At 36.1% G+C, this 24,877-nt stretch overlaps 1 protein-coding gene across 4 annotated transcripts in view; it reads right to left on the bottom strand.

Annotated features, from left to right (window-relative positions):
* Positions 1-24,877, bottom strand: part of STXBP5 (syntaxin binding protein 5) — a 173,560-nt gene that overhangs the window by 108,682 nt on the left and 40,001 nt on the right. For all 4 annotated transcript variants that reach the window (XM_043592558.1, XM_043592556.1, XM_043592557.1 and 1 more), the window contains exons 5-8: positions 16,509-16,643; positions 13,808-13,871; positions 8,350-8,433; positions 4,929-5,052 (exon numbers count right to left, since the gene is read on the bottom strand). In XM_043592558.1, coding sequence (XP_043448493.1) covers positions 4,929-5,052; positions 8,350-8,433; positions 13,808-13,871; positions 16,509-16,643 — 407 coding nt within the window. The remainder of the gene's footprint in view (positions 1-4,928; positions 5,053-8,349; positions 8,434-13,807; positions 13,872-16,508; positions 16,644-24,877) is intronic.

Below are 24,877 nucleotides of genomic sequence, written 5' to 3'. Positions count from 1 at the left end.
ACTTTTGCTTATGTAAGATTTTATTTTCTCTTCAGTGACACTTAACAGAATTAAAGTTTCCCAACCTTGGTTTATTTCTTAATAAGTAGATTAGACTGTACCAATTAATAAGCTTTAGGAAATAAATTTTAAAATATCATGTCCTTTAATGGACATCTATTGATTTTAACCATCTATCACGTCTATCTCCTTTGAGAACCATCTGATTTTGATGAAGGTGACAATCAGAAAAATCTCACTCTGACTGACACACACATACCCAGGATTAGAGGGGAGATCCTGTGGTGCCCTGAACCAGCAAATCATAGAATCATTATGATTGCTTCAGGGTAAATATGTGAGCCATTCCAGGACTATCAAGTTCTTCCCTCCTAAATTATGAAAGCTTGTCTGTCCTAGGAGACAAACAGGTAAAAAGAGAAAAGCGGAACTCACCCTTAGGCTTACCATATGAAATACAGCATTTATAGCCCACCAAGATGAAATGACTTTGCAGTCAGTAGATGGAACAAATACTGCTTTATTTCCACAGATTCACAAAACTTTACACCTTAAAAATCACCTTGTTCACCTTAGATGACACTAAGTCCCAGAGAATAGTAATTACCTCCACAAAGTTATTTCACACATAGCAAAGCTAGAGTTACATTCCAGGTTGTCTGATTGCCAAAGAAATGTTCTCTGCAATTCATAAAAACTAGATTAAAGGGAGCTATCACTGTTTTAGTCAAAAATCACCTGTTAAGTATTTCAGACACACGAATGAAAACATTTTGAAAAAATGTAACTATCAACCATCTTTGTATGCATTGTAAAGTTATCCAACATTATATCAAAAAATTATCTTAAATGAATTCAAATTATTTTCCTTTACTGGACATCTGATCGTTACTATCTAGATAACTGCTGTGCCCCTCAGAAGAAGAGTCCGGCAAACAACTTTAGCTATGAAAGATATCATCCAAGGGTAACTGGAACATAATAGCTAACACATCTGGAGAACTATCTTACGATTCAGTTATAGTTCAAGCCCATCATTCCCCAAAGTGTATTTCATAGAACACTAGAGAACCACAAGATGTCCTCCAAATAAAAGATACTAAAGTCAAATAAGTTTGTGAAAAGCCACGTAAAATAAATGCATTTGTAAACCATATAAATAATATATATAGGGATGTACCTATATGTGTGTACGTGTATATACATATATACTCTTAGAAATTCATAGCACACATTAAAGGTTATGAAGTATTACAGTGAAGAAAATGCTCAATTTTAATTCAGCATTTCCTAATCTTCAACTATAGCATGCTTTTCCACCAAAAAATTCATTAACGTAAGAAAAATTTGTATCGTGAAATATATTTTGGGGAACAATACTCTAATCTAAAAATCTTTTGGTACTATCCTATCAAATAAATACCAGACCCAGATTTATAATTATTATAATCACATATGTATAGCACATCACAGTTTTCAGGTACTTTCACTTATATTTTGTTTATTTGATCCAGGATATAGAACAGTGCCTATCACATGGTAGCCCCAATATTTGCTGAATTTAAGTAAAAATAATCCCCACAGCAACCATGTCAGAAGGCTAAATTCATTTATTATCCCCATTTATAATTGAGGATGTTGAGGTTCAGAAATATTAACTGACTTCCCAAAGGCCACAGACCTAGAAACTAGGGAACCAGGGCTTGACCACAAATCTTCTGAGTTTAAAACCCCATGTTAGGTTGATTACGTCTTCTGAACAAATTCTTCAAGGACATCTCAAGCTATTCCTTACCTTGAACATCATGTAATAAAAGTACTGGCAGAAGTCTTAAAGTGCAATCATTTCCTGACTATCAAGGTAATGCTTACAAATGCTTTTTAAGAAGAAGATACCCAACCATTAAATGGGTTTAAATATAAAAAAAATCAAAATGGACAAAATTTTAAGTCTAGTATATTTAAAGTAATTTACCATAACTGTTAGAAAGTAAAAGCAAGAGACCACAACAGAAGACACTAATGAGAAAATAACCCTAAATTTCAATCCATCAAAGCAGACATTTAGTACACCCAAATTATACACCACAAGTATGGTTATATATGGAATATATGACACCTTGTTACGGCATGAAAAACACATTTTTCTAGTTTAATGTATAAAAATGTATTTAGTTTTGTCACTGAAATCAGTTATTAACATAAACTTAACTCTGGCAGGTTACCTACCCTTAGCAATAAGCAGTAAACATTATTACTATTGAAAATAATTCATATTTTATTAAGAGTACTTCTGATCATATACATTTTTAGACTGCTATTATATGCAATAAATGCCATCCTACTTTTTCACACCTGCCACAGAAAAAACTTATTTACACTTTATTTGGATTCTAATTTTGAAAAGAACATATTACTACAAATATTCTGTCTTATTCATTTAAAAATAATTTTAGCTAGTGACTTTGCTAAGATACTACAAACTCTATAGAAACTTTATGCCACTTCTGAAAATCTGCTCTCAAAGAGCTAAGATTTTGGCATAAGAAGGGATCAAGATTAAACAAGAAAGTCAACATTTGGCAATTATCACAGTAAAGTTAATCCAGCCAAGAAACAACAATGGGTGCTAAAAACAGAGGGTATAATTTTGAGGAGGAACAGTATGTTGATACAGTCTCAAAGTACTGCCTTCAAATCAAAATATTTACTGATTACAAATACAAGTTAAAATAGTTATCAATTTCAAAGGGAAAATGAATGCTGTAATAGAGAGCTCTAACAGAAGTTTAATCAAGGGACCAAGGTATAAGATACCATCAATGTGGACAAATCAAACACAAGTTCCACTTGGAAGGCAGCAGAAAGAAAGCAAACCTTTTGAGAGAGTGCAATCTGAATCTAAGCATGAAGAAACATCAGACAAAACTAAATGCAGGCATATTCTATAAACTAACTAACCTACAATATTCAAAATTTGTCAGTTATGAAAATCAAGAAAAGGCTCAAGAACTGTTCCAGTTGGAAAGACACTGAAGAAACATGACAACTGAATATAATCTGCATATAGACCCTTTTGATAAAAGGCAAAAGGTGGTGATACAGGAGAATGTTCTTATTTGTAAGAAATAGATACTGGAATATTTGGGGGTGACTGAGCAGTATGTCAACAACTTACTCTCAAACAGTTAAAAAGAAAAAAAAGCACCATTCTTACATAAAAAGATAAAAATTTAGATAAACTTAAAACTGCAAAACCAATGTCGTATATTTCTATCATCTTTGATACTAGTTTCATTTTCTCCTGGATTTGAAATGAAAGGTTTGAAACTAATTACCTACTTTTTGTTTTTCAGGATTCTTAGGATGTAGAGGTCTTAGGAGATCCTAAAATTTAAGGGAGTTCCTAGGAGTATCACCAAGACTAGAGAACTAGGAACTAATAAAAAATGAAAATATATTAAGAAAAACTGGAACCTTAATCATTAAGGGCTATCCTCTGGATGCACACATAAATAGACCTGTTGCAAATTTAAAACAGTTTTCCTGGAAGACTGCTACCACAAAGCAATGGTAAAGTATATCACAATGTGTGGCTTTAAGAATTACTATTTTTTTCTAGAAAACAACTCTAAAAACCCATCCTGACACAGGTAGATAAACCGTTAATTTTACTGTTTCTTTAATTTCTATGTTGCAATAATTTAGATTAATATTTTTTTAAAGTAGGAACTGATCATTTTGAAGCAAACAATAAAATATTAGCAATACTACAGGATATTCTTCAATATACTACCAAAAAAGAACAATTCCTTTAATCTCCCTAAATTCACTAGTTAAGAATCTCTTAGGGTGGTTGGAGAATGCAGATTAATAAAGAAATACAAATTCCTAAGCTTCATTCAAAACTCAAAGAAGGCCTTCATAATCTCTTCATAAACACCCTAATAAGACCTTCTTAAGAGGTTCTGTCAATAGAGCTTGCGCAGAAAAGAATTAACACAGCAAGCTTGAGACTGCTATCCCTAGAAAGGTTGGCTTGCAGGGTTAGCTCTTGGTTGGCATCTGGTAACTGGCTTTTGAGATGGTTTCCACAATTCCGATTCTGATAAGGGTGACACGGTGTGCCTAAGCTGTCTGTATGAACAAAACAATTTATGACGATCCCTGCTTTCTTTCTGGGCATCTGAAATTTTGGTATGCGCTAAAGCAGAAAGTGTTGGTGGAGAGACTCCAATAAAAACTCTGAACCCCTGGACTCATATGAGGTTCCATGTTAGACAACATTTCCACATATCTGGTAACAACTCATTGCTAGAGCAAGTAAACATGCCCTGTGTCACTTCACTGGGAGAGGGCTATTGGAAGCTTCCTCCAGACTTTACCTCATGTACCTCTTCCCTTTGTTGATTTTACTCTTCATCCCTTTGCTGAGTCCTGGGAGTCTCACTAGTAAATCATCAAACTTGGGGTGACCTTGGGAACCTTTGACATAATTCTTCAATGCATAAAATTACCTTATGTAGAGTTCAAAGTGTTTCAGTACACACACACACACACACACACACACACACAAGCTGCACACACACAAGCTGCATGCAACTTGCAAGTGATAACTTTAAGATGAGAAAGGCTTAAAGTAAGTCCTATATCTTTCACAAAATTATTCACTTTTTCGACTACTGGACAAACAATATTCAGAAGACAATGTGCCATTCATTTTCTCAAAGTTCAAATTTGAAGTATCAACTGTAAATACACTTAGAGAGTTTATTAGCTGGTTGCTACATTTTATTTCCATATGTGTATATATTTTTAATTTCCTTAAAAAAAACCCTCATCCTTATCCTCAAAAACAAAACAAAAAATCCAAATTCAACAGTTTAATGTACACAATTTTTGTAGCGTTTAAAGGGATACATTCTTACCATGTGGAGTGATTGTCTGTACAGGTTTAGCTGGGGACCTCACATTCCATATAGTCAAGGTGCCGTCTGAATGACTGCAAATAAACTGTTTTCCCTCATGATGCCAAGCAACAGAGTGAATAGCCTACAGAAGAGGGGTGAAGAATTTCATTTTTAGAAACAAAATCTCAACACCAAGCTATACACAATCAATATTATAATTTTCAACTTTAACCTTTTCCTATTTTCCAAGTTAAAGTCAACATGTTACAACCTTTACATTCCCATTAGCCCTCTTATAATGCAAATGAAATTTAATACGGTATTGACACTGTTTTAATTCTTTTTATTCCTTAAGCCAGCATGAGGATGATATAATAGTGATATATGTATTAGCAACACATTCATGAAAACAATGTATTCTTATAGTTTCTCAGAAAAAACTATAGCTAAACTTAAATTATCAAGTAGTTACAATCAATATCCCATCAGAAAAAAACTGGTTGCATTGATTAGAACAGATTTTTTTTTTAACAGATTCTTTTTCTTTTAAATTTTTTAACGTTTTTTATTTATTTTTGAGACAGAGAGAGACAGAGCATGAATGGGGGAGGGTCAGAGAGAGAGGGAGACACAGAATCGGAAACAGGCTCCAGGCTCTGAGCCGTCAGCCCAGAGCCCGACGTGGGGCTCGAACTCACGGACCGCGAGATGGTGACCTGAGCCGAAGTCGGCCGCTTAACCGACTGAGCCACCCAGGCGCCCCTAGAACAGATTTTTTAAATCAACTAAAACTCTAAGACAGAAACATAGATTTGGAACTAAGATCAACTAAAAAAAAAAACCTCAGACTGAGCTCCAACATGTTACCCATCTCTCACAGTAATGAGGTGATTTTTAAAATCTGAAGAGACCCTTTTTTGATTAGAAAGTTATTTTACACCTCTGAGCCACTTAAAAACAATCTGAGAAATATTTTTATATGACCAAAGTATGTAACCTTTCAATTTTTGTTCTAATATTATTCTGCCTGCAAAAAAAAAAAAAAAAAAAAAAAAAAAAATTAAAATCACTCTCCTAGGTCCTCTTTAAATAACTTCTCAACTCAAGTTGATAACACTCCTAGTTCTTAATGGTCAATTGACTTTAAAAGCTGCCCTACTGGAATATGGCAGAACTGCTGAGTGCAGCACAAAACCACATAACTGAAACTTAAGAGCTCCACTCATATACAGGTCAACGTTTACTATTATCTCATTCGATTTAATCTTGAACTATTTTAAACTATCAACGTTTACTATCATCTCGTTCAATTTAGTTTTTAAAATCTGCTCTGACTTTAATGTAGAAAATAGATTTATAGGTCAAAACTTTCAATGAAATTATAGGAACCTTCTATTAAAAATATTTTTTTATACTTTCAACAAGATCTTGATAATTGAGCCACATGCTGCTTATAAATAAAAACTTAAAAAACTATGAAAAGATAGACACAAAGTATGCTGCTATGAAAACAAAGGAAATGCTCTTTTAGTTCTGCTTACAAAGATACCACGCAAATATCAATAAAGTATTCCAAGTATTACTATAGTTTCTCAATGTCATCTGCTATTTAAGTAACTGAAAGCATCAATACGAAGACATGACATTTTATCTTAAAAACAAGAAAAACCACTTATACACCTCCTAGCTCTAGTCATTGAATTAGAAATCATGACCCTTACTAATCCCCAGATTACAGTTACTGGATACCATTCCACACTGACTGAGCCACATTTCATAAGAAAAAAATCCTAAGTTTGAAACAAAAATATGCAAAATTAATAGTTACACTTTGTTAATAATGGCAGGGAAGCTATCCATGACTATTATCACCAAAGAATTCAGGAACCAAAAGGAGGAGGTTCACTGACCAAAAATGGAACAATCTGAAAATCAGTAAGAATAGTAACTTCAACACGTCAAAGGAGGGCAAGCAAACATGTTTAAATCCTTAAGTACATAGTGAAACTAGAAGCAAGAACAAATTGGTCATCATTGAGATTATTAGAGAACAACCCCTTTAGAGTAAATATCGAAGTAAAATGAGAGAATCATTGATGCTTTTCTTAAGAACTGTACTACTATTAACCAAATAGTAGATGAGAAGAAGTTTCTCTTTACACTCAAGTGTCTGAGTTAATAAGTAGAGGAGGAATTACAGAATTACACCTTCGTTTTGCAACCTCTATCCATTAATAAATCTAGGCTTTGAACAACACTGCCTGCTCACCTCACAGATACTAACACTCCACCTAACAGAAAAGCATCAGCATCATTTATGAAGAAGTCTCGCTAAAAATGAAAAATGAATCTGAATTCGATCAAGCCTCAGCATACTATCCATTTTATAGGAAATCTAAGGGCAAAAAAAAAAAAAAAAAAAAAAAAAAAAAAGTTAAACACAAGAGGGACGGAGCCAGAAAAATCTAGTCTTTGGGAGACTCTACCTTTAACAAATAAATGGCCATAAAGAAGGAATGCAGGGGTGCCTGGGTGGCTCGGTCGGTTAAGCGTCCGACTTCGGCTCAGGTCATGATCTCACAGTCGGTGAGTTCGAGCCCCGCGTCGGGCTCTGTGCTGACAGCTCAGAGCCTGGAGCCTGTTTCCGATTCTGTGTCTCCCTCTCTCTCTGCCCCTCCCTTGTTCATGCCCTGTCTCTGTCTCAAAAATAAATAAACGTTAAAAAAAATTTAAAAAAGAAAAGAAGGAATGCAGTAAGGAGGGAAGGCAAAAGGTGAGGAGAGGCCTACAGTTTGTGAGACTTAAAAGACATTGGTCAACCACAATCAATCTTTATTTGGATCTTTTTTTTTTTTAATTTTTTTTTTAACGTTTATTTATTTTTGAGACAGAGAGAGACAGAGCATGAACGGGGGAGGGTCAGAGAGAGAGGGAGACACAGAATCTGAAACAGGCTCCAGGCTCTGAGCGGTCAGCACAGAGCCTGACGCGAGATTCGAACTCACGGACAGCGACATCGTGACCTGAGCCGAAGTCAGACGCTTAACCGACTGAGCCACCCACGCGCCCCTTTCTTTGGATCTTAAAACAAGTGAAATTATACTTGTCTACAGTTTACTATGACTTGTATATAATAAAAAAAATAGGATACATTTATTAATTTGCTGGTAAATGACAGAATACTTCTAGGAGAACCAACGAGATAAACAGCTGACACTAGTCCCAGGGGTAAAGGGATTAGAAGGCCAAAAGACAGGGGTGGAGAAGAGATTTTTTTGTTTTTTAAATCTTTTAAGCTATGTGATTATCTGTTTTATATATTTAAAAAGTGTTACAAAGGTTGCCTCAACTAAAATCACCAATTAAGTTCTTAGAGAAGCTGTTCTGAACTAGAAAAATGACAAAAATAACGTTTGAGTAGCAAAACTAATGTTATTACCTCATCATACGTGTATCTGTAGTCGGCTTTCTTTGATTTGAGGTCCCATAACACCACTGTTCCAGATTCGAAGCCAATCAAAAGCTGTAATAAAAGAAAATGCCACATGACCTAGGAATGGTATTAATTATGTGAAACATTTATTTGGTGGCAATAAAGATAAATATTATCATTCACGTTTTAAGTATAAAATTATAATTGAACATCTTCATTGCTAATCATATGAATGATGAGGATACTGCACTGCAGTATATATTATATATATATTAATATTATATATTACATACATATATGTTTGATGATTAGTGACTCAACATATATAACTAGCTATTGAGAAAGAAAACAGTACCATTTTGAAGTCCGGTGTGTACATTTTCATTAATTAATATAACATAATAAATTACTAACTAAAAATTAACATTTGTAGGTGCTTTAGAGTTTACAAACTCTCCTAATTCAACACATTTTAGATAATCTCACTTACTCATCTATCTATTGATAAGTTCCAAGTTCTATCCAGCCTAGATCCTTCCCATGAGATGCAGACTCATAATTCCAGTGGTCACGGCTCCCTTTACTAACGCCGTAAGAGCCTCAAAGTAAACGTGTCCAAAAGTGAATTTGTTATTTTCCCCCTACACTGTGTCTCTCTCTCTATTTCCTGCCTTAATGTTCATTAAGTTGCTCTAACAAACACCGGGAGGATCATCCCTAACTCTAGTCTCCCTCATTAGGGAAAATCATCCGGTGATTTTAAAATTACGTTCTATTATCTCTCCACTTTCCCCCACCTCCAATACCTCTCTCCTGGTTCAAGACACAAAGTTCTTTTTTCTGGTCTCCCCAGTCTCCCGACCCCAGTTTTGCTCCTTTTTAAACTCATTCCCTATTGTAGCTAGTGTTTTAACAGTTCTAAAACGCAAACCTGATTATGGAAATACATGCTTTTATTTAAACTTTTTTATTGTCTTACCATTACTTTTAGGATAAAGTCCAAACTGAGTAATATGACCTATGAGATTTACTATGGTGTGACTGCTGCTTACCTCTCCAGCTTCGTCCCTTGTCACATCCCTCTTACCCAATACACTCCAGCACATCTCTCTGTTCATGCTCTCTCACCTTTGCTGCCTTCCCACCTGGGCCACATTTCAATGTCTCCCTCTTTGCCTGACCAATCCTACTAACATCTAGATGTTGTTTTAGCTATTACTTCCTCTGGGAAGCGTTCCTTGACCTACCAAATGTCAGTCAATCCCATTCCTATGTCCTCCAACAGCACTCTGTACATTTTTTTAATCTGAAGGATTGCTACACAATAGTGGCCTTTTCCTTAGCTGAATTTTCTGACTATAATACTAGTCTATTTAGGCAAGGACTGGTCTTATCTTGTTCACCACCACCATAAGACACTGAGCCTGACTGATATGTCGTAGGTACTTAATATATTTTGGGAGGGAATAAATAAATTCCAGAATGGAATGCATGTTCTTGCTTTACAGACTGTCCACTGTCTATCAAACCTCTTCTGCCCACAACCCCCGAACTTGACTTTTTCAAATCTCAGTATTCCCTTTGCTTGAAACCTCCTTCTCTTTTATTCTCTGAGTGATCTTCTATTCATTTTTAAGTCTCAATTTAGTGATGCTCCCTTGGGTAAGACAACCCCCCATTTCTCTAGATAGACTAAGATCTTCCTTCTCCTATGCCAACACATGCATTTTCATCTATATGTCTCTAATATCTATTATATTGCCTAGTACACAGAAGACAATAAATATTTGTTTAATAAACACATAAATGACCAGTAGGTAGCTAATAGTTGTAATGTAATCTGGGGATATGAACAAAGTCTGGGGCGGTCCCAATAATTTTAATGAAATAGCAATTTTGTGGGTTTCAGACTTCAGGGGTATCTGGAAGGACAATCACTGAAGCTAACAAACTTTCCCCCACCTTGTCAGGAAGTATAGTTAATTTTGCTAATACAAACTGTTCTTTTTTTTTTTTTTTTTTTTTAATTTTTTTTTTCAACGTTTATTTATTTTTGGGACAGAGAGAGACAGAGCATGAACAGGGGAGGGGCAGAGAGAGAGGGAGACACAGAATCAGAAACAGGCTCCAGGCTCCGAGCCATCAGCCCAGAGCCTGACGCGGGGCTCGAACTCACGGACCGCGAGATCGTGACCTGGCTGAAGTCGGACGCTTAACCGACTGCGCCACCCAGGCGCCCCCAAACTGTTCTTTTCTAGACAATGTGAGATACATACTCCTTCTGGAAAAACTGGTATTTGTTTCCTTTACCTTCTAGTCCCTCTAAATACCTTAAGACATGTAACATGGCATTTTCTGAGGGGGAAGTAATAGAGACACTTCAGGAATAAGAGATGGAAAAGGATATAACTTAAGAGTTGATATACAGTGTAAACAGCACGGGATTGCTCAGGACATAGGTCACTTAAGCTCTCGTCTTAGATTTGTTACTTAGTAGCCATTTAACATTAAGTAAGTAATTTTATCCATCCAGATGTTAATAACATAAGAGGGTTATAGTAAGTTTTAACATCTGTAGCCTGCTCTAACATCCTAAGAATGTTAGAAATCTGTGTCAACAGGTTAGACTTTAATCCCCATAATCTCCTAAATATTATAAAAATAGAAGAGGTAACTTAAAAGATATGGTATTTAAACATGGAAAATTCTTTCAATATTAATTCCCACTAGAATCTTTTCTCAGAGATGTTAATTTACATACTGTTGAGCAGTTTCCTTTTATTTTCTTCTCTCCTAAAAAAATTAGCGGGTACACTCACTATGAATGGGACTCTCTGCAACATCAATAACTCTGGGGATGGAATCAGAACGATCAGTATTCAAAATTCCAGCTCTATCGCTATCTAGCTTTGTACCTCTGGAACACATAATCACACCAAGTGTCTGCCTCAGCATCTGTAAATTCGGGAAGACAACTAACTTACAAATTGTTAAGAGGATTGAATAAAATAGTGCATATAAAGTAGAAAGCACGGTGCCCAAAATAAAGCACAATTCAGTAAGTGGCAGTCATTACTGTTACTATCCTAAGTAAGTTTACACTAACGCCTAACCTTCCCTAGCCAAGGCCTTTGCTTACTGTGGTGGCATCTCCTATAAGGTTAGCTTTGAAGGAATCTGCCCCGTGGCCTTTCTTTAGTGACACAATGTTACAAAGATCTTTGGAAACAGCAGAACAGTCACTGATACAAAGTGGGCTTTTCTATTAGAAATCAAAGGTTAGACAATATAAACTAGTCTAGTACCTTAATATTTCAACAACGTTTAGATGAGATTAACTCTGGAAACTAAGGAGAATAACATAATGCCAGGTTTCAAAAAGTGAGGATGATACAAGCAGCTATACGTAATTTATTTATATAATAAATTAAGTATACACTGAGGAATTACTATTTCTATGTCAGGTGCTATGGGAAACATAAACCTTTGTAAATCTCTCTATGCTCAAGGGGTCTCTTGAGTGCAGGGGACGTGAGATATGCACATATTTCTAATACATGGCAATATGTAACAAGTACTGTAAAACTTGCACAACTAAGGTGCTAATGGATTTGAAAGTGAGAGAAAGCATTTTTAGTCAGGATTAACAGCAAAGATATCATGAAAGATATATATTTAATCTAAGCCTCAAAATGTGGGTACGAATTCAGCAGACAGCATTCAGTGGAAAAGCATTGCATACAAAGGGACTCCCATACAGGAGGCAGGTAGGCAGCAAAGAACAGCTCACATCTGGGAAACAATAACTATTTGCTTCAGCAGAGCATTCAGGTGAAGGTGTTATGAAAGACAGTGGAACCTAGGAGCTATGTTTTAAGGAAACTGTATCTTGTTAGATACTGCAGAACCACTGAAAGCTTTTCAACAAAGAGAGCAATAACATTAAAACAGCATTCTAGGAAGACTGATCTGGAAACGACTCATGAATGGGTTGGAACGCTTGAACTACAGTGGCCGTAATGAGGCTGAATAAAAAACAGACACTGCAAAGAAATGATTGAAATGACTTAGTGACTGAATCCAGAAAGAAGGGAGGGAAGTTTTCAATTCTCTTGCCATGCCTCCCACCTAAAGACTTCTAAACAAGTACCTTGTATCAAAGAAAATAAAGTGTAGATATAGGTTACTGTAACTTGCTTCCTGTGAAGTTTCTCTCAAAGCGTACATTTGTATGATTACAAGCTAACTCCAAACAGTAGAGCTATGCCTTTGTTTTCCCAGTAGCAAATAAAAGAATAGTGTTATACAACACACAGGCTAGACCACTCCCATTAGTTGAGGAAAGGAAAAACCTTCACAAAATCTAGAAGTTTCATTTCACTGACTTTTGATAGTGATAAACTTCCTGGCATTTATGTAGGATAATATCATAAAATTATTTAAGTAAGAGATTCATGGAAAATGAATTTTTATTTTTAAATGTATTAACAAATCTAAACAATAGCTAGATACTGACTATATGAAACTGGTTTTGAGTATAAAAAGTGAGGGGCGCCTGGGTGGCGCAGTCGGTTAAGCGTCCGACTTCAGCCAGGTCACGATCTCGCGGTCCGTGAGTTCGAGCCCCGCGTCAGGCTCTGGGCTGATGGCTCAGGGCCTGGAGCCTGTTTCCAATTCTGTGTCTCCCTCTCTCTCTGCCCCTCCCCCGTTCATGCTCTGTCTCTCTCTGTCCCAAAAATAAATAAACGTTGAAAAAAAAAATTTTTAAAAGTGAAGTAATATTTTAAAAAATCTCTACATGGGGCGCCTGGGTGGCACAGTCGGTTAAGCGTCCAACTTCAGCCAGGTCACGATCTTGCGGTCTGTGAGTTCGAGCCCCGCGTCGGGCTCTGGGCTGATGGCTCGGAGCCTGGAGCCTGTTTCTGATTCTGTGTCTCCCTCTCTCTCTGCCCCTCCCCCGTTCATGCTCTGTCTCTCTCTGTCCCAAAAATAAATAAACGTTGAAAAAAAAATTAAAAAATCTCTACATTATTAATCTAAGCTATCTATGAAGAAAAATTGAAGAGTGAAGAGTACAGAGACACCTCTAACATAAGGCATTATGTGATAAATGCTACAAAATTTGTATAATTAAAGTGTTAAAAATAATTCTAAAGCAAAAGAAAACAGTTTTTGCCAGATTTCCACAAAATCTTAATATGCCAAAAATAACTTTGAATTGTACTTATTACATTTTATTTGTCTTAGGGTTTTTTTGTGTTCTTTAAAATTATAAATGATTCTAATTCTTGTTCTTCATAATATTTAAATAAACCAGTAACTGTCTATGATGGACAACATTTGTTAGAAATGTCAACTTTGCAAGGTAAATACATGTGGCACTAGAACAGTTTGCATATTTTTTTAAAAAATACCAAGATCCATGCATTTAAGTAATAAGTCATTTTTAAGGAAAAAACTCTACCTTTCCTTCATCCATTGGGTTATCACTTATATGGACAACCGGTCCTGGGTGAGATTTAGATGACCTAAAAAAGAAAAGTTAGCAAGACTTTTTTTTCTCAATTAAAAATTTCAATACAACTATATATTCATTATAATGAAACCAATGAACGGATGATAAAGATGTATTTATAAAGGGTGAGAACAATTCAGTAAGTAATCGGTAAGAAATGTATAGTTCTTAATATGGATCAAAATAGCAATCAGAGGAAAATTTGGGTGGGGGATGAGTTAAATAGGTGATGGGGACTGAAGGGCCACTTGTGATGAGCACTGGAAGTGCCCAATTACTATACTGTGTAGCTGAAACTAATATTACACTGTATGTTAAGTAACTGGAATTTAAATAAGAACTAAAAGAAAACATAGCAATCAGAGGAAAAATAGTGACATTGATACAAATCCACAAAATTTACAAGTACACTTTCTGTATAGGGATATTCAATTTAGTATTTTAGCACAAAAAAATCTATTCTCATGGTAGAATTCTCAGAATTAATATTTTTAAGTAAGCATCATCTAAAATATTGCTATCTTATTTTACTCAACTCTAGCCTCCAACTGGGGCATCCATAGTTCCATAGTTCACCCACAAAAAAATAGGAAAAATTCTATTATTTTTTTTTTAATTTTTTCTTTTAACATTTATTTATTTTTGAGACAGAGAAAGGCAGAGCATGAACAGGGGAGGAGCAGAGAGAGAGGGAGACACAGAATCTGAAACAGGCTCCAGGCTCTGAGCTGTCAGCACAGATCCTGACGCGGGGCTCAAACCCACGGACCGTGAGATCGTGACCTGAGCCGAAGTCGGACGCTTAACCGACCAAGCCACCCAGGCGCCCCTCTATTATGGTTTTTAACACAACAACAAAACTAATGCCACTGTACACGCTCAGAGAAAAAGAAGTCATATAGATAAGAATGGAGCTGAATTTATGCCCATAAGTAGGAATGAGCACCTCCCTATTCATAAATTCCAAGGGTTGAGACACCAGCCCACTTCATGAGACCTTTGTGAAACCATACAGACATCTGTCTGCACCAGGCCAACCTAGTGGGTGTTGTGATCAACTCAGAGAACAACCACAAAAACCCACACCTTGGACCAAGGCACTGAGATATGATAACATTACTGCCACAGGAAGAAAAACCAGACTTAGTACATTATAATAGTTGACCAAGACGTTGCTTAAGAGTGATGCCACAAATTTATCCTTATGTCAAATTCTGTGGAATGCAATAATACAGAACTATTTGTTTAAAAACAAACAGGGGCGCCTGGGTGGCGCAGTCGGTTAAGCGTCCGACTTCAGCCAGGTCACGATCTCGCGGTCCGTGAGTTCGAGCCCCGCATCAGGCTCTGGGCTGACGGCTCAGAGCCTGGAGCCTGCTTCCGATTCTGTGTCTCCCTCTCTCTCTGCCCCTCCCCTGTTCATGCTCTGTCTCTCTCTGTCCCAAAAATAAATACACGTTGAAAAAAAAAAAAATTTAAAAACAAAAAAAAAACAAAAGATGGGGCACCCGGGTGGCTCAGTAGGTTAAGCATCCGACTTCGGATCATGATCTCACGGTTTGTGAGTTTGAGCCCCTCATTGGGCTCTGTGCTGACAGCTCAGAGCCTGGAGCCTACTTCGGATTCTGTGTTTCCCTCTCTCTCTGTCCCTCCCCCACTCATGCTCTGTCTCTCTGTCTCTCAAAAATAAATGTTAAAAAAATTTTTAAAAACAAACGAAACATCGAAAATGAATTTTGTCAATGTCCATACATTTTTATTTTTGTGTCTAAATAATATGAGAAAAAACCTGAGATAAGATATAAAGATAAGAGTTGGGGCGGCTGGGTGGCTCAGTCGGTTGAGCATCTGACTTCGGCTCAGGTCATGATCTCACGGTCTGTGAGTTCGAGCCCTGCGTCAGGCTCTGTGCTGACAGCTCAGAGCCTGGAGCCTGTATCAGATTCTGTGCCTCCCTCTCTCTCTGGCCCTCCCCCGTTCATCCTCTGTCTCTCTCTGTCTCAAAAATAAATAAATGTTAAAAAAAAATTAAAAAAGATATAAAAATAAGATTCTAAAACAAAGTAGTGCAAAGTTAGTGCTAAAGATCCTTAAGGCCTTACAGCTGAACCCTGTTTTTGTTGCTATTGTTAAATGAAAACAATCATCATTATATCAAAATTAACAAATTGTCAAATTCTGCAATATTGTAAACATTTACATTATATTTGTCAGTTATTTAAACATATCAAGTACTGGTTTAGATCAATGTTTTCTAAACACTGGTGGCAACCCATTAGTGGGTCATGAAATCAACTTAGTGGGGTATGACTAACATCTGAAAGAAAAATAAACAGAAGATAAAAGTACAGAAAAAAAAAATTGGGAGTGTTTTTCACCTAATAATTGTTTCATTAAACTTGTGCTACAATTGGTACATACATACACAGGTTTATATATACATATGATCACATATCTGTCTATATGTATACAGAACATTTAAATGTACAAACTGTTAATAGTATAATATTTAGAAAAGGCTAATAAATCTGTGTTTAATATCAAGAATGTCTGACATTTAATTCCACACGGATTTACTCATTAGCTATTATATAAAGATATCATACATGGTCCTGATACTTTCAGATATGGAATATTTGCTCAAACTCACAGTTCAATGGCTTTATTCCACATAATGACGTAGCCTGAGAGTGTGAAGGACTCCACATTGACAATATGTATATTACCTCGTTCAGTGCCCACATAGAGCCACTTACTCTGGAAAGGCAGATGGCAAAATGTAACCCTGCAAGAGAAAATATAACCAAAAAGGAAATTAGAAAAACGTCTGTAACTTTTGTTAATTGTATTAGAGGGTTAATCGTGATGTCTAATTTAGGAAAGGCAAAAATGATATGAAACCAGATTTATCTACTCATTGTGGTTAACATTTTTTTTTAATTTATTTTTTTAAGTTTATTTATTTATTTAGAGAACATGAGTGGGGGAGGGGCAGAGAGGAAAAGATAGAATCCCAAGCAGGCTCTGTGTTGTCAGTGGACAGCCTGACACAGGACTCGATCTGAGATCATGACCTGAGCTGAAATCAAGAGTCAGATGCTTAACTGACTGAGCCACTCAGGTGTCCCTGTGATTAATATTCGACATACAAATTCAACTTATATGTCAAACAGAAGGCCTTATAGTAAATAGACATGATGGCTTGACAGAAAGAAGATGGGTTTTAAAGTTACCATGTGTTTCAAACCTGGCTATGTCATCCACTGTGTTACTTTAGGCACATCACATATTTAACCATTAAACCACAAACCATTAATACCCACATGACCCTAGGTATTATTACATTCCTCAGGAGTTATTAAACACACTCATCTATCTCAGTACCTGTGCTTACCATTCCTTCCAGGCAAAAGGCTCTTCCCGTTCATATTTTTCTTCTATTCAAGATTCAGTTCAAATACACCTTTATTCAAATTGATAGCCCAATAATTTTTATCTCTATCAGGCTTGCCTTGTTAAGACAGTTAAGGTCTACCTTCTTCAGTAACTTGTGAGCCTTAGGGAGTGCAGAGATCCTCTATACTCACACTTAGACAATGCTCTTCTCCTATGTCATAATGATATGACAGGACTTCATTAACAAATTATAATTTACATGCACGTATTAAGGTTTATTATCATTCCAGTAATTTCAAACACTTTCTATTCTTAGATCATTTGACTTCAAGATAAAGAATGGAAACTATCTTGTCCCCCCAAAATTAGTATGTTATGAAATCATATAATGCTCATTTTTTTAGACTACCTATTTATTGTGCCTCTCAAAATGTATTCAAATTTTCAATAGAACAGCACTTCAAATAACATACAGTGATAATTAGTACTAGACCATCAATACTGGTACTAGGTTTTAAGATATAGCATACACAACATTGTTATTCCCATGAACACAATTTCATTACAGAAAATTTTCAAGATGAAAATGCTTATCAAATAAATGTACATGCAACTCATGGTCTACCTCCTAGAGGGAATGTTCATTTAAATAATTATTTAAGGTTCATCATCTGTATTTCTTGTTGAGGGTTTTATATAATAACATGTCATATTTCTAAGGGATTTTCTATATTAAACAAAGCACAAAAATGTCTGTTGCATCAAAAAAACGTTTTATAGTCCCATATGACTTCACAAAATACTAAGCAGTCCACAGTACCTTTCTGAAAACTCCAGGGCCATATAGGTTTCAGAATTCTGAATTTTCTGGATTTCAAAAAAATATATAATGCAAATTTTGTAGATCACCTAAAATGGCACTATCTCACAAATACATTAAATATTTTTAAGGTATGATTTTTGGCAGTTTTTTTAACTGAGATATAATTCGCATGTAATATTATATTAGTTTCAAATATATACAATGAGACGATATGTGTGTATATTGCAAGATGATCACAGCAAGTCTAGCTGAAATATTCATCACCACACATATAGTTAGAAATATTTTTTTCTTAGTTTAGAACTTTTAAGATCTCCTACTCTCCAAGCAAGCTTCAAATACATAAAAAGTATTATTAACTATAGTCACTGGCAGTTTCTTAAAAAGTTAAACATATACCTATTGTATTTAGGTATTTACCCAAGAGAAAGGAAAACATAATCTATACAAAACTTGTACACATGTTACAAAACAGCTTTGTAACAGCCAAAAACTGGAAACAATCCAAATGTCCATCAACAGGTAAGTGGTATATACTCATAACAGAATACTATTCAGTAGTAAAAAGGAATAAACTACTCATACATGCAACAGTATTGATGAATATCAAAATCCTTATCATGAGGGAAAGAAACCAGATAAAAAGACATATTGTACGATTCCATTTATATGCAACTTATATGCAATACAAAAGGCAAACTAAACTATTGTAATGGAAAGCAGATTAGTGGTTACCTGCAGATTGCAGGAGCGGAGGCTAGAAATAGAAGAGGGGAGGGATGAGGACAAAGAAATATTTTGGGGTGACGTGTATGTTTGTTATCTTGATTATGGTGACAGTTTCATCCGCGTATGTATGTGTCAATTTATCAAACTGTACACTTTATGTGGAGCGTATTATATGTTTATTATACCCTAAATAAAACGGTTTTAAAATTTTGTGTTTTCAGAGATTTATGGATTTAGCGATTATGCATATAGATTGTGATTCTGATAATACATAGGCACAAGCTCTGGAATTAGACTGCCTGTATTTAATTTCCAGCTCTGTTACTTATCAAGCATGAGACTTCTGGTAAACCACTTAATCTCTCAGAACCTCAGTTTCTAAGCAGTAAAGGACATCTACCGGACAGTGTTCCCCTGAGTCTCCAATAAGACAAAGCATGGTATATGCTTAAAATGGGGCCTGAAGCAGAGAAGTGTTCAATAAATGTTAGCTAATTATCACGTGATAGTCTACCAACTAGAAGTTATAGGCAAATTTTAACTACTTAAGCTACATAAAAGTACCAACAGCAAGCCAAATATAAAATGAAAGATGCAATAATCATAAAAACAACCACTTCATTTGAAATGTGTTATAAACTAAAACATGAATAGAGTTAAATGTTTTGAAAATTCAACAATTTCAAAATAACTAAGCCAAAATAATGATTGGCTCACAAAAAAAAAAAATCAGAAATATCTAACTTCCCGTCTTTTCCACTATTAGCAATTCTCCTTTATTCTTCACTCTAGAAAAGCAGTAACTAGGGGCGCCTGGGTGGCTCAGTCGGTTGAGCGTCCGACTTCAGCTCAGGTCACGATCTCGCGGTCCGTGAGTTCGAGCCCCGCGTCAGGCTCTGGGCTGATGGCTCAGAGCCTGGAGCCTGCTTCCGATTCTGTGTCTCCCTCTCTCTCTGCCCCTCCCCCGTTCATGCTCTGTCTCTCTCTGTCTCAAAAATAAATAAATGTTAAAAAAAAAAAAATTAAAAAAAAAGAAAAGCAGTAACTAATGACATTGCTAATACAATGACATGACCCATCTTTGATTTTAATGCTAACAAAATTGTTTAAATAATATGCTTAAGAAATTTAAACTTATCTTACGGCCTGAGATTTGTGATGTATTCATACAATATTTTCTGTTACCAGTGCAACAGCATACTGTTTAAGTATTTAAAGAAATAAGTATAAATTTAAAGAATAAGAATAAATAATTAAGAATAAATAAAAAAGAATAAATAAGCCACCTGGGTGGCTCAGTTGGTTAGGCGTACGACTTCGGCTCAGATCATGATCTCACAGTTCATGGGTTCCAGCTCCACATTGGGCTCTGTGCTGACAGCTCAGAGCCTGGAGCCTGCTTTGGATTCTCTCTCGCTCTCTCTCTCTCTCTCTCTCTCTCTCTCTGCCCCTCCCCTGCTTATGCTCTGTCTGTCTCTCTCAAAAATAATTGTTAAAAAAGTTTTTTAAAAAAGGAATAAATTCTTCAATGTTCAGCAAAAAATCTAGAACTTTTCCCTAGATTCACCTTTTCAGTATTAGCTACCATAAGTTTTTTCTCAATTATAAAACCAACTGACACTGCTGAAAAATTTTAAGTATCTTTGTTTTCAGAAGTGAAAACTACTACTTAACATTTTAAGAAGGGACTTAATTAAAATGTTCACTTAATGATCTGGCACCAAGGCTTTAATATGGTCCCTAGAATGAGTCTTATATAGGAATAATGGGAGTGTATTTGTACAATATACCAAATTTAAAAATTACTCTGTACCATAACTACCCTCGTTATTTGACTCATTTGAGAAGGAAGAAAGTAAAGTCGTTTTTATCACAATTAAACTGACAGTTTCTTGATTAGCAAATTTTAACGGCTCTGAATATGTGGGAATAGGAACAGTGAGAAAACTAAAATTCCATGCAACCAAATAAAATACCATGCCACTGATTTAGGGAAAGGCCAACTGGAGCACTTAAAACTATATATACATATTATGTGTGTGTACATACGCACATGTGTGTATGTGTGTATGTACATATATAGAGAGAAGAGATTTGTTGTTAATCTTTCTAAGAAAGTGGTCCATGATAGAAATCTACTATTTTTCAGTAAAGTAGTCATGAAACAAATGGCACTGAATAGCTTTCAGACAAACAGATTTCAAATTTAAAGAATCCAGATCAACAGACACAAAGAAACACTGAAAACAGGAAAGTTTCATCAATGAACTAAGTATCACTACATTACTACAGTAATGTCCCTCAAGAGGTCTCTCTCTCTCCCTGTATCCCGCCCCTTGTATGGTCTCTCCCAACACTGACTCTAGGATCTTGTGACTTCCATTGGCCACTGAGACACGGGCAGCTGTGCCACAAGCAGGAATTTGAAAAGCACTTGCACACTCGGCCTTGACCTGTTTCTTGTGCTTTTAGAACCCAGGTGCCGTATGATGAAGCCCAGTGTAACCTGTTGGGAGAATCTGGCCCAGCCCACAGCCAGCACCAACCACCAGACATGTAAGGCAAGCTAGATCACCCAACCCAGTAGAGCAGCCAGATAACTGTGGTTGCATAAGTGACTACAGGGAAAGACTGCTTCTGCTAAGCTCGACCCAAGTGCTGACCCACAAAATTATGAGCAAACAAAATGGCTGTTATTTTAGCTTCTCAAGTTTTGGGATGTTTTGATATGCAGCAATAGGTAAGTGACCTGTTATTTAGTACAATCCACTCAAATAAAATCTTTTTACTTGAAAAGCTATAAAAACATAGAGGAAAACAAATTCTCCTATTTCTAGAATTAAATTAAAAAGACCCCAAGAAAATTTTAAGAATGCCAACAGTGCATTTATCATGAAGCTCAAACATTACCTTTGACTGAAATTAAATTCCTAACTATTGTTGTTCATATGCTTTTATTATCAAGATTTTTAAAAAATTTTTTTAATTTTTTTTTTTTTAACGTTTATTTATTTTTGAGACACAGAGAGACAGAGCATGAACAGGGGAGGGGCAGAGAGAGAGGGAGACACAGAATCTGAAACAGGCTCCAGGCTCTGAGCTGTCAGCACAGAGCCCGACGCGGGGCTCGAACTCACGGACCGCGAGATCGTGACCTGGCTGAAGTCGGACACTTAACCGACTGCGCCACCCAGGTGCCCCTAAAATTTTTTTAAATGTTTAACTTTTATTCTGTTTTGAGAGACAGAGAGAGACAGAATGTGAACGGGGGAGGGGCAGAGAGAAAGGGAGACACAGAATCTGAAGCAGGCTCCAGGCTCTGAGCTGTCAGCACAGAACCAGATGCGGGGCTCGAACCTGCAAGATGTTGATTATGACCCAAGCCAAAGTTGGATGCTCAATCAACTGAGCCTTCCAGGAGCCCCAAGTGTTTATTTTACTTTTGAAAGAGAGAGAGGGAGAGTATGAGGAGGGGAAGGGCAGAGAGAGACTGGGAGACAGAGGATCTGAAGCAGGCTCTGTACTGACAGCAGAGAGCCCAATGCAGGACTTGAACTCACAAACGGTGAGATCATGACCTGAGCCGAAGTTGGACGCTTAACAGACTGAGCCACCCAGGCGTCCCAAGATTTTTTTTCAATGTTTATTTCTTTATTTTGAAGGACGGAGAGAACATGGACATGAGCACATGGGGGACAGGCAAAGAGAGGGAGAGAGAGAATCCCAAGCGGTGTCTGTGCTGTCGGCACAGAGGCCGATGCAACACTCTACTTCACAAACCCATGATGAGATCGTGACCTGAGCTGAAATCAAGAGTTGGGCATTTAACTGATTGAGCCACCCAGGTGCCCCTTATTATAAAGATATTTATTTTAAGGTGATATAGACCATAATAGATGACAGTGACTTCAGTTTTTACTGATACCAGGAGAGCAAGTAAACTTTATGTGCTGACATATTAAAGCATAATGTTATAGTGAAGATAACTAAAATGACATAGTTGAGACTCATGTGAAAAACATTAAAATTCAGTAAACAGTAAGGTCAGATATTATGAAGAGTGGTATATTAAATTGAGCCTGAAAATGTACCTTAAAATAAATAATATGGAGCCAAAAAAAAAAGCGTGACTGAAACAAATGTATTCGAGACATACCGATGTTCAAGTTGAACTCCCTCAGAACGTCACTAAGTAGAGTTATATTCTAATTCCCTACACAGCACTTAAACACAGATACAGTTATTCTATACAAAGTGTTACTAGGAACACAGTAATTTCTGTATATACTTAAGGGACTTAAACAACTTGTAACATATTAAGTGGCAGGAAGTAATACATACATCCTATTCTCTATTTAGCTTTAGCAGCAGTCTGTCAAGTGTTATATAGTCAACAAGCACCAAATCTGGAAGATTTAACTATCATCAATCTTAACAGAAGAACACAGTCTAAGTAATGTTAAAATTAATCATCTATAAGTAAGTGTATAAACACAAATTTGTATTTAAGCCATAAAGACATATGAACCAATAAGCTCATCTACATGCCTATATCACCATAAAATCAGCTCAACATGACAGGAAATACGTCATCACTTCTATATTCTTAGCAAATCTTTTACTAAATAAGTACTTAATTCATTAAATAAACAAATTAACTACATAAAATGTGAGAACTTATTATGTTAATAAAATAATCAAATATTCCTGAGTTGCTCCCTCTCTATCCTCATGACTTAGGCCTAATTTAAACCATTATTACTGACCGTCGAATCAATTTCTAGCTGCCTCGAGAGTTACCTTTTCAAAGACAAGAGAAATCATATCATTATCTTACTTAGAAGACTGTAACAGCTTCCTATCTTCTACCATAATGCTTCCTAAACAATATTTAGTGACACTTGGTGGTACATGTATCTGGGAAAACGGTGTAGAGTTACAGTGGGGATTTGGTCAACTAGCACTCGGCAGCCTCTTCCACATTCTCCTATATGCCTTCCTGTACCACAGATGCTAGAAAGCTAAAATTTCTATTTCCCAGACTCTTCCATGGCTAGAGTTATAGATGAGACTAAGTTTCTACAAACCTGAGATTTGCAGGTAGAAGTGAGGCATAGACCATATTTCTGTTGCCGTTTCTGCTGACAAGGATATTCAAGGAAACCTGAAGGCAAGAGGTACTTATGGCAGCAGTGGGGACCAGCCACAGTATTGTCTGTGCTAAGAGGCAGGTGTAGGGCAGTAATTTTTTAACACAACAGTTCTAGAACCCTTCTCAAAGTTTTATAAACTGCTACATCCCTGAAATGAATCCCTTTATGCTTAATGCCTACAATGGTTTCTATTCCTCCACTGAACCCTTATTCATTAACCAAGATATGTACCAATCTGCAATACCCACTTATAATGTATCTTGTTCATATGTTATTCATTTAATGATTTAAAGTTGAATAAAGATTGAGAATATACATTTCCTATGTTTCCATAAAAGGACTTTCATGAATAGACCTTTTCTATCTTTCTAAAGTTAACCTCTCTGGACCACACACCTAGCCATGTTTAACAGATGCTGTGCCCTAACATGAAATTTCTTCATGACTGTGCATCTGAAATAATGGAAAGTCCCTTTGCCCTTTGTCAATGTAGGGAATTCCCACCAATCCTACCAATCTGTTCACATGGGCTCTTTGGTAATGCTTTACCTAAAATTCTCAAAGCATGGTGATACACTGTTTTGCTGGTTAATCTTTAAAATTTCGTAAGAAAATTTCACTACATATTATATCACATTTTCTATTACATTATGATTTGCCATTTCATCTCCCTTAGGCAGGTATAACTTCCATGTCTCTACAGAATTTATCACAGTATTTGCATGGACCAGAATCTCAATCAATGTTTATGAAATGAATTAATACAAAAGAAAATAAAAAAGAACATATTTGATATTTTTCTTAAATTAACTGTACCGGTTAATAGAAGAAAACTTAAGTTTGCATTAATGAATACAGAAATGTATTAAAAATAACAGCAGGGTCAGCTGAAAGCAATTTATAAATCTGTTCAAAGGA

This window comes from Prionailurus bengalensis, chromosome B2, assembly GCF_016509475.1.
Source record: "Prionailurus bengalensis isolate Pbe53 chromosome B2, Fcat_Pben_1.1_paternal_pri, whole genome shotgun sequence".
NCBI lineage: Eukaryota > Metazoa > Chordata > Mammalia > Carnivora > Felidae > Prionailurus > Prionailurus bengalensis.
Note: the sequence above shows the minus strand (reverse complement) of the source record. Positions and strands in the feature narration are given on the sequence as shown.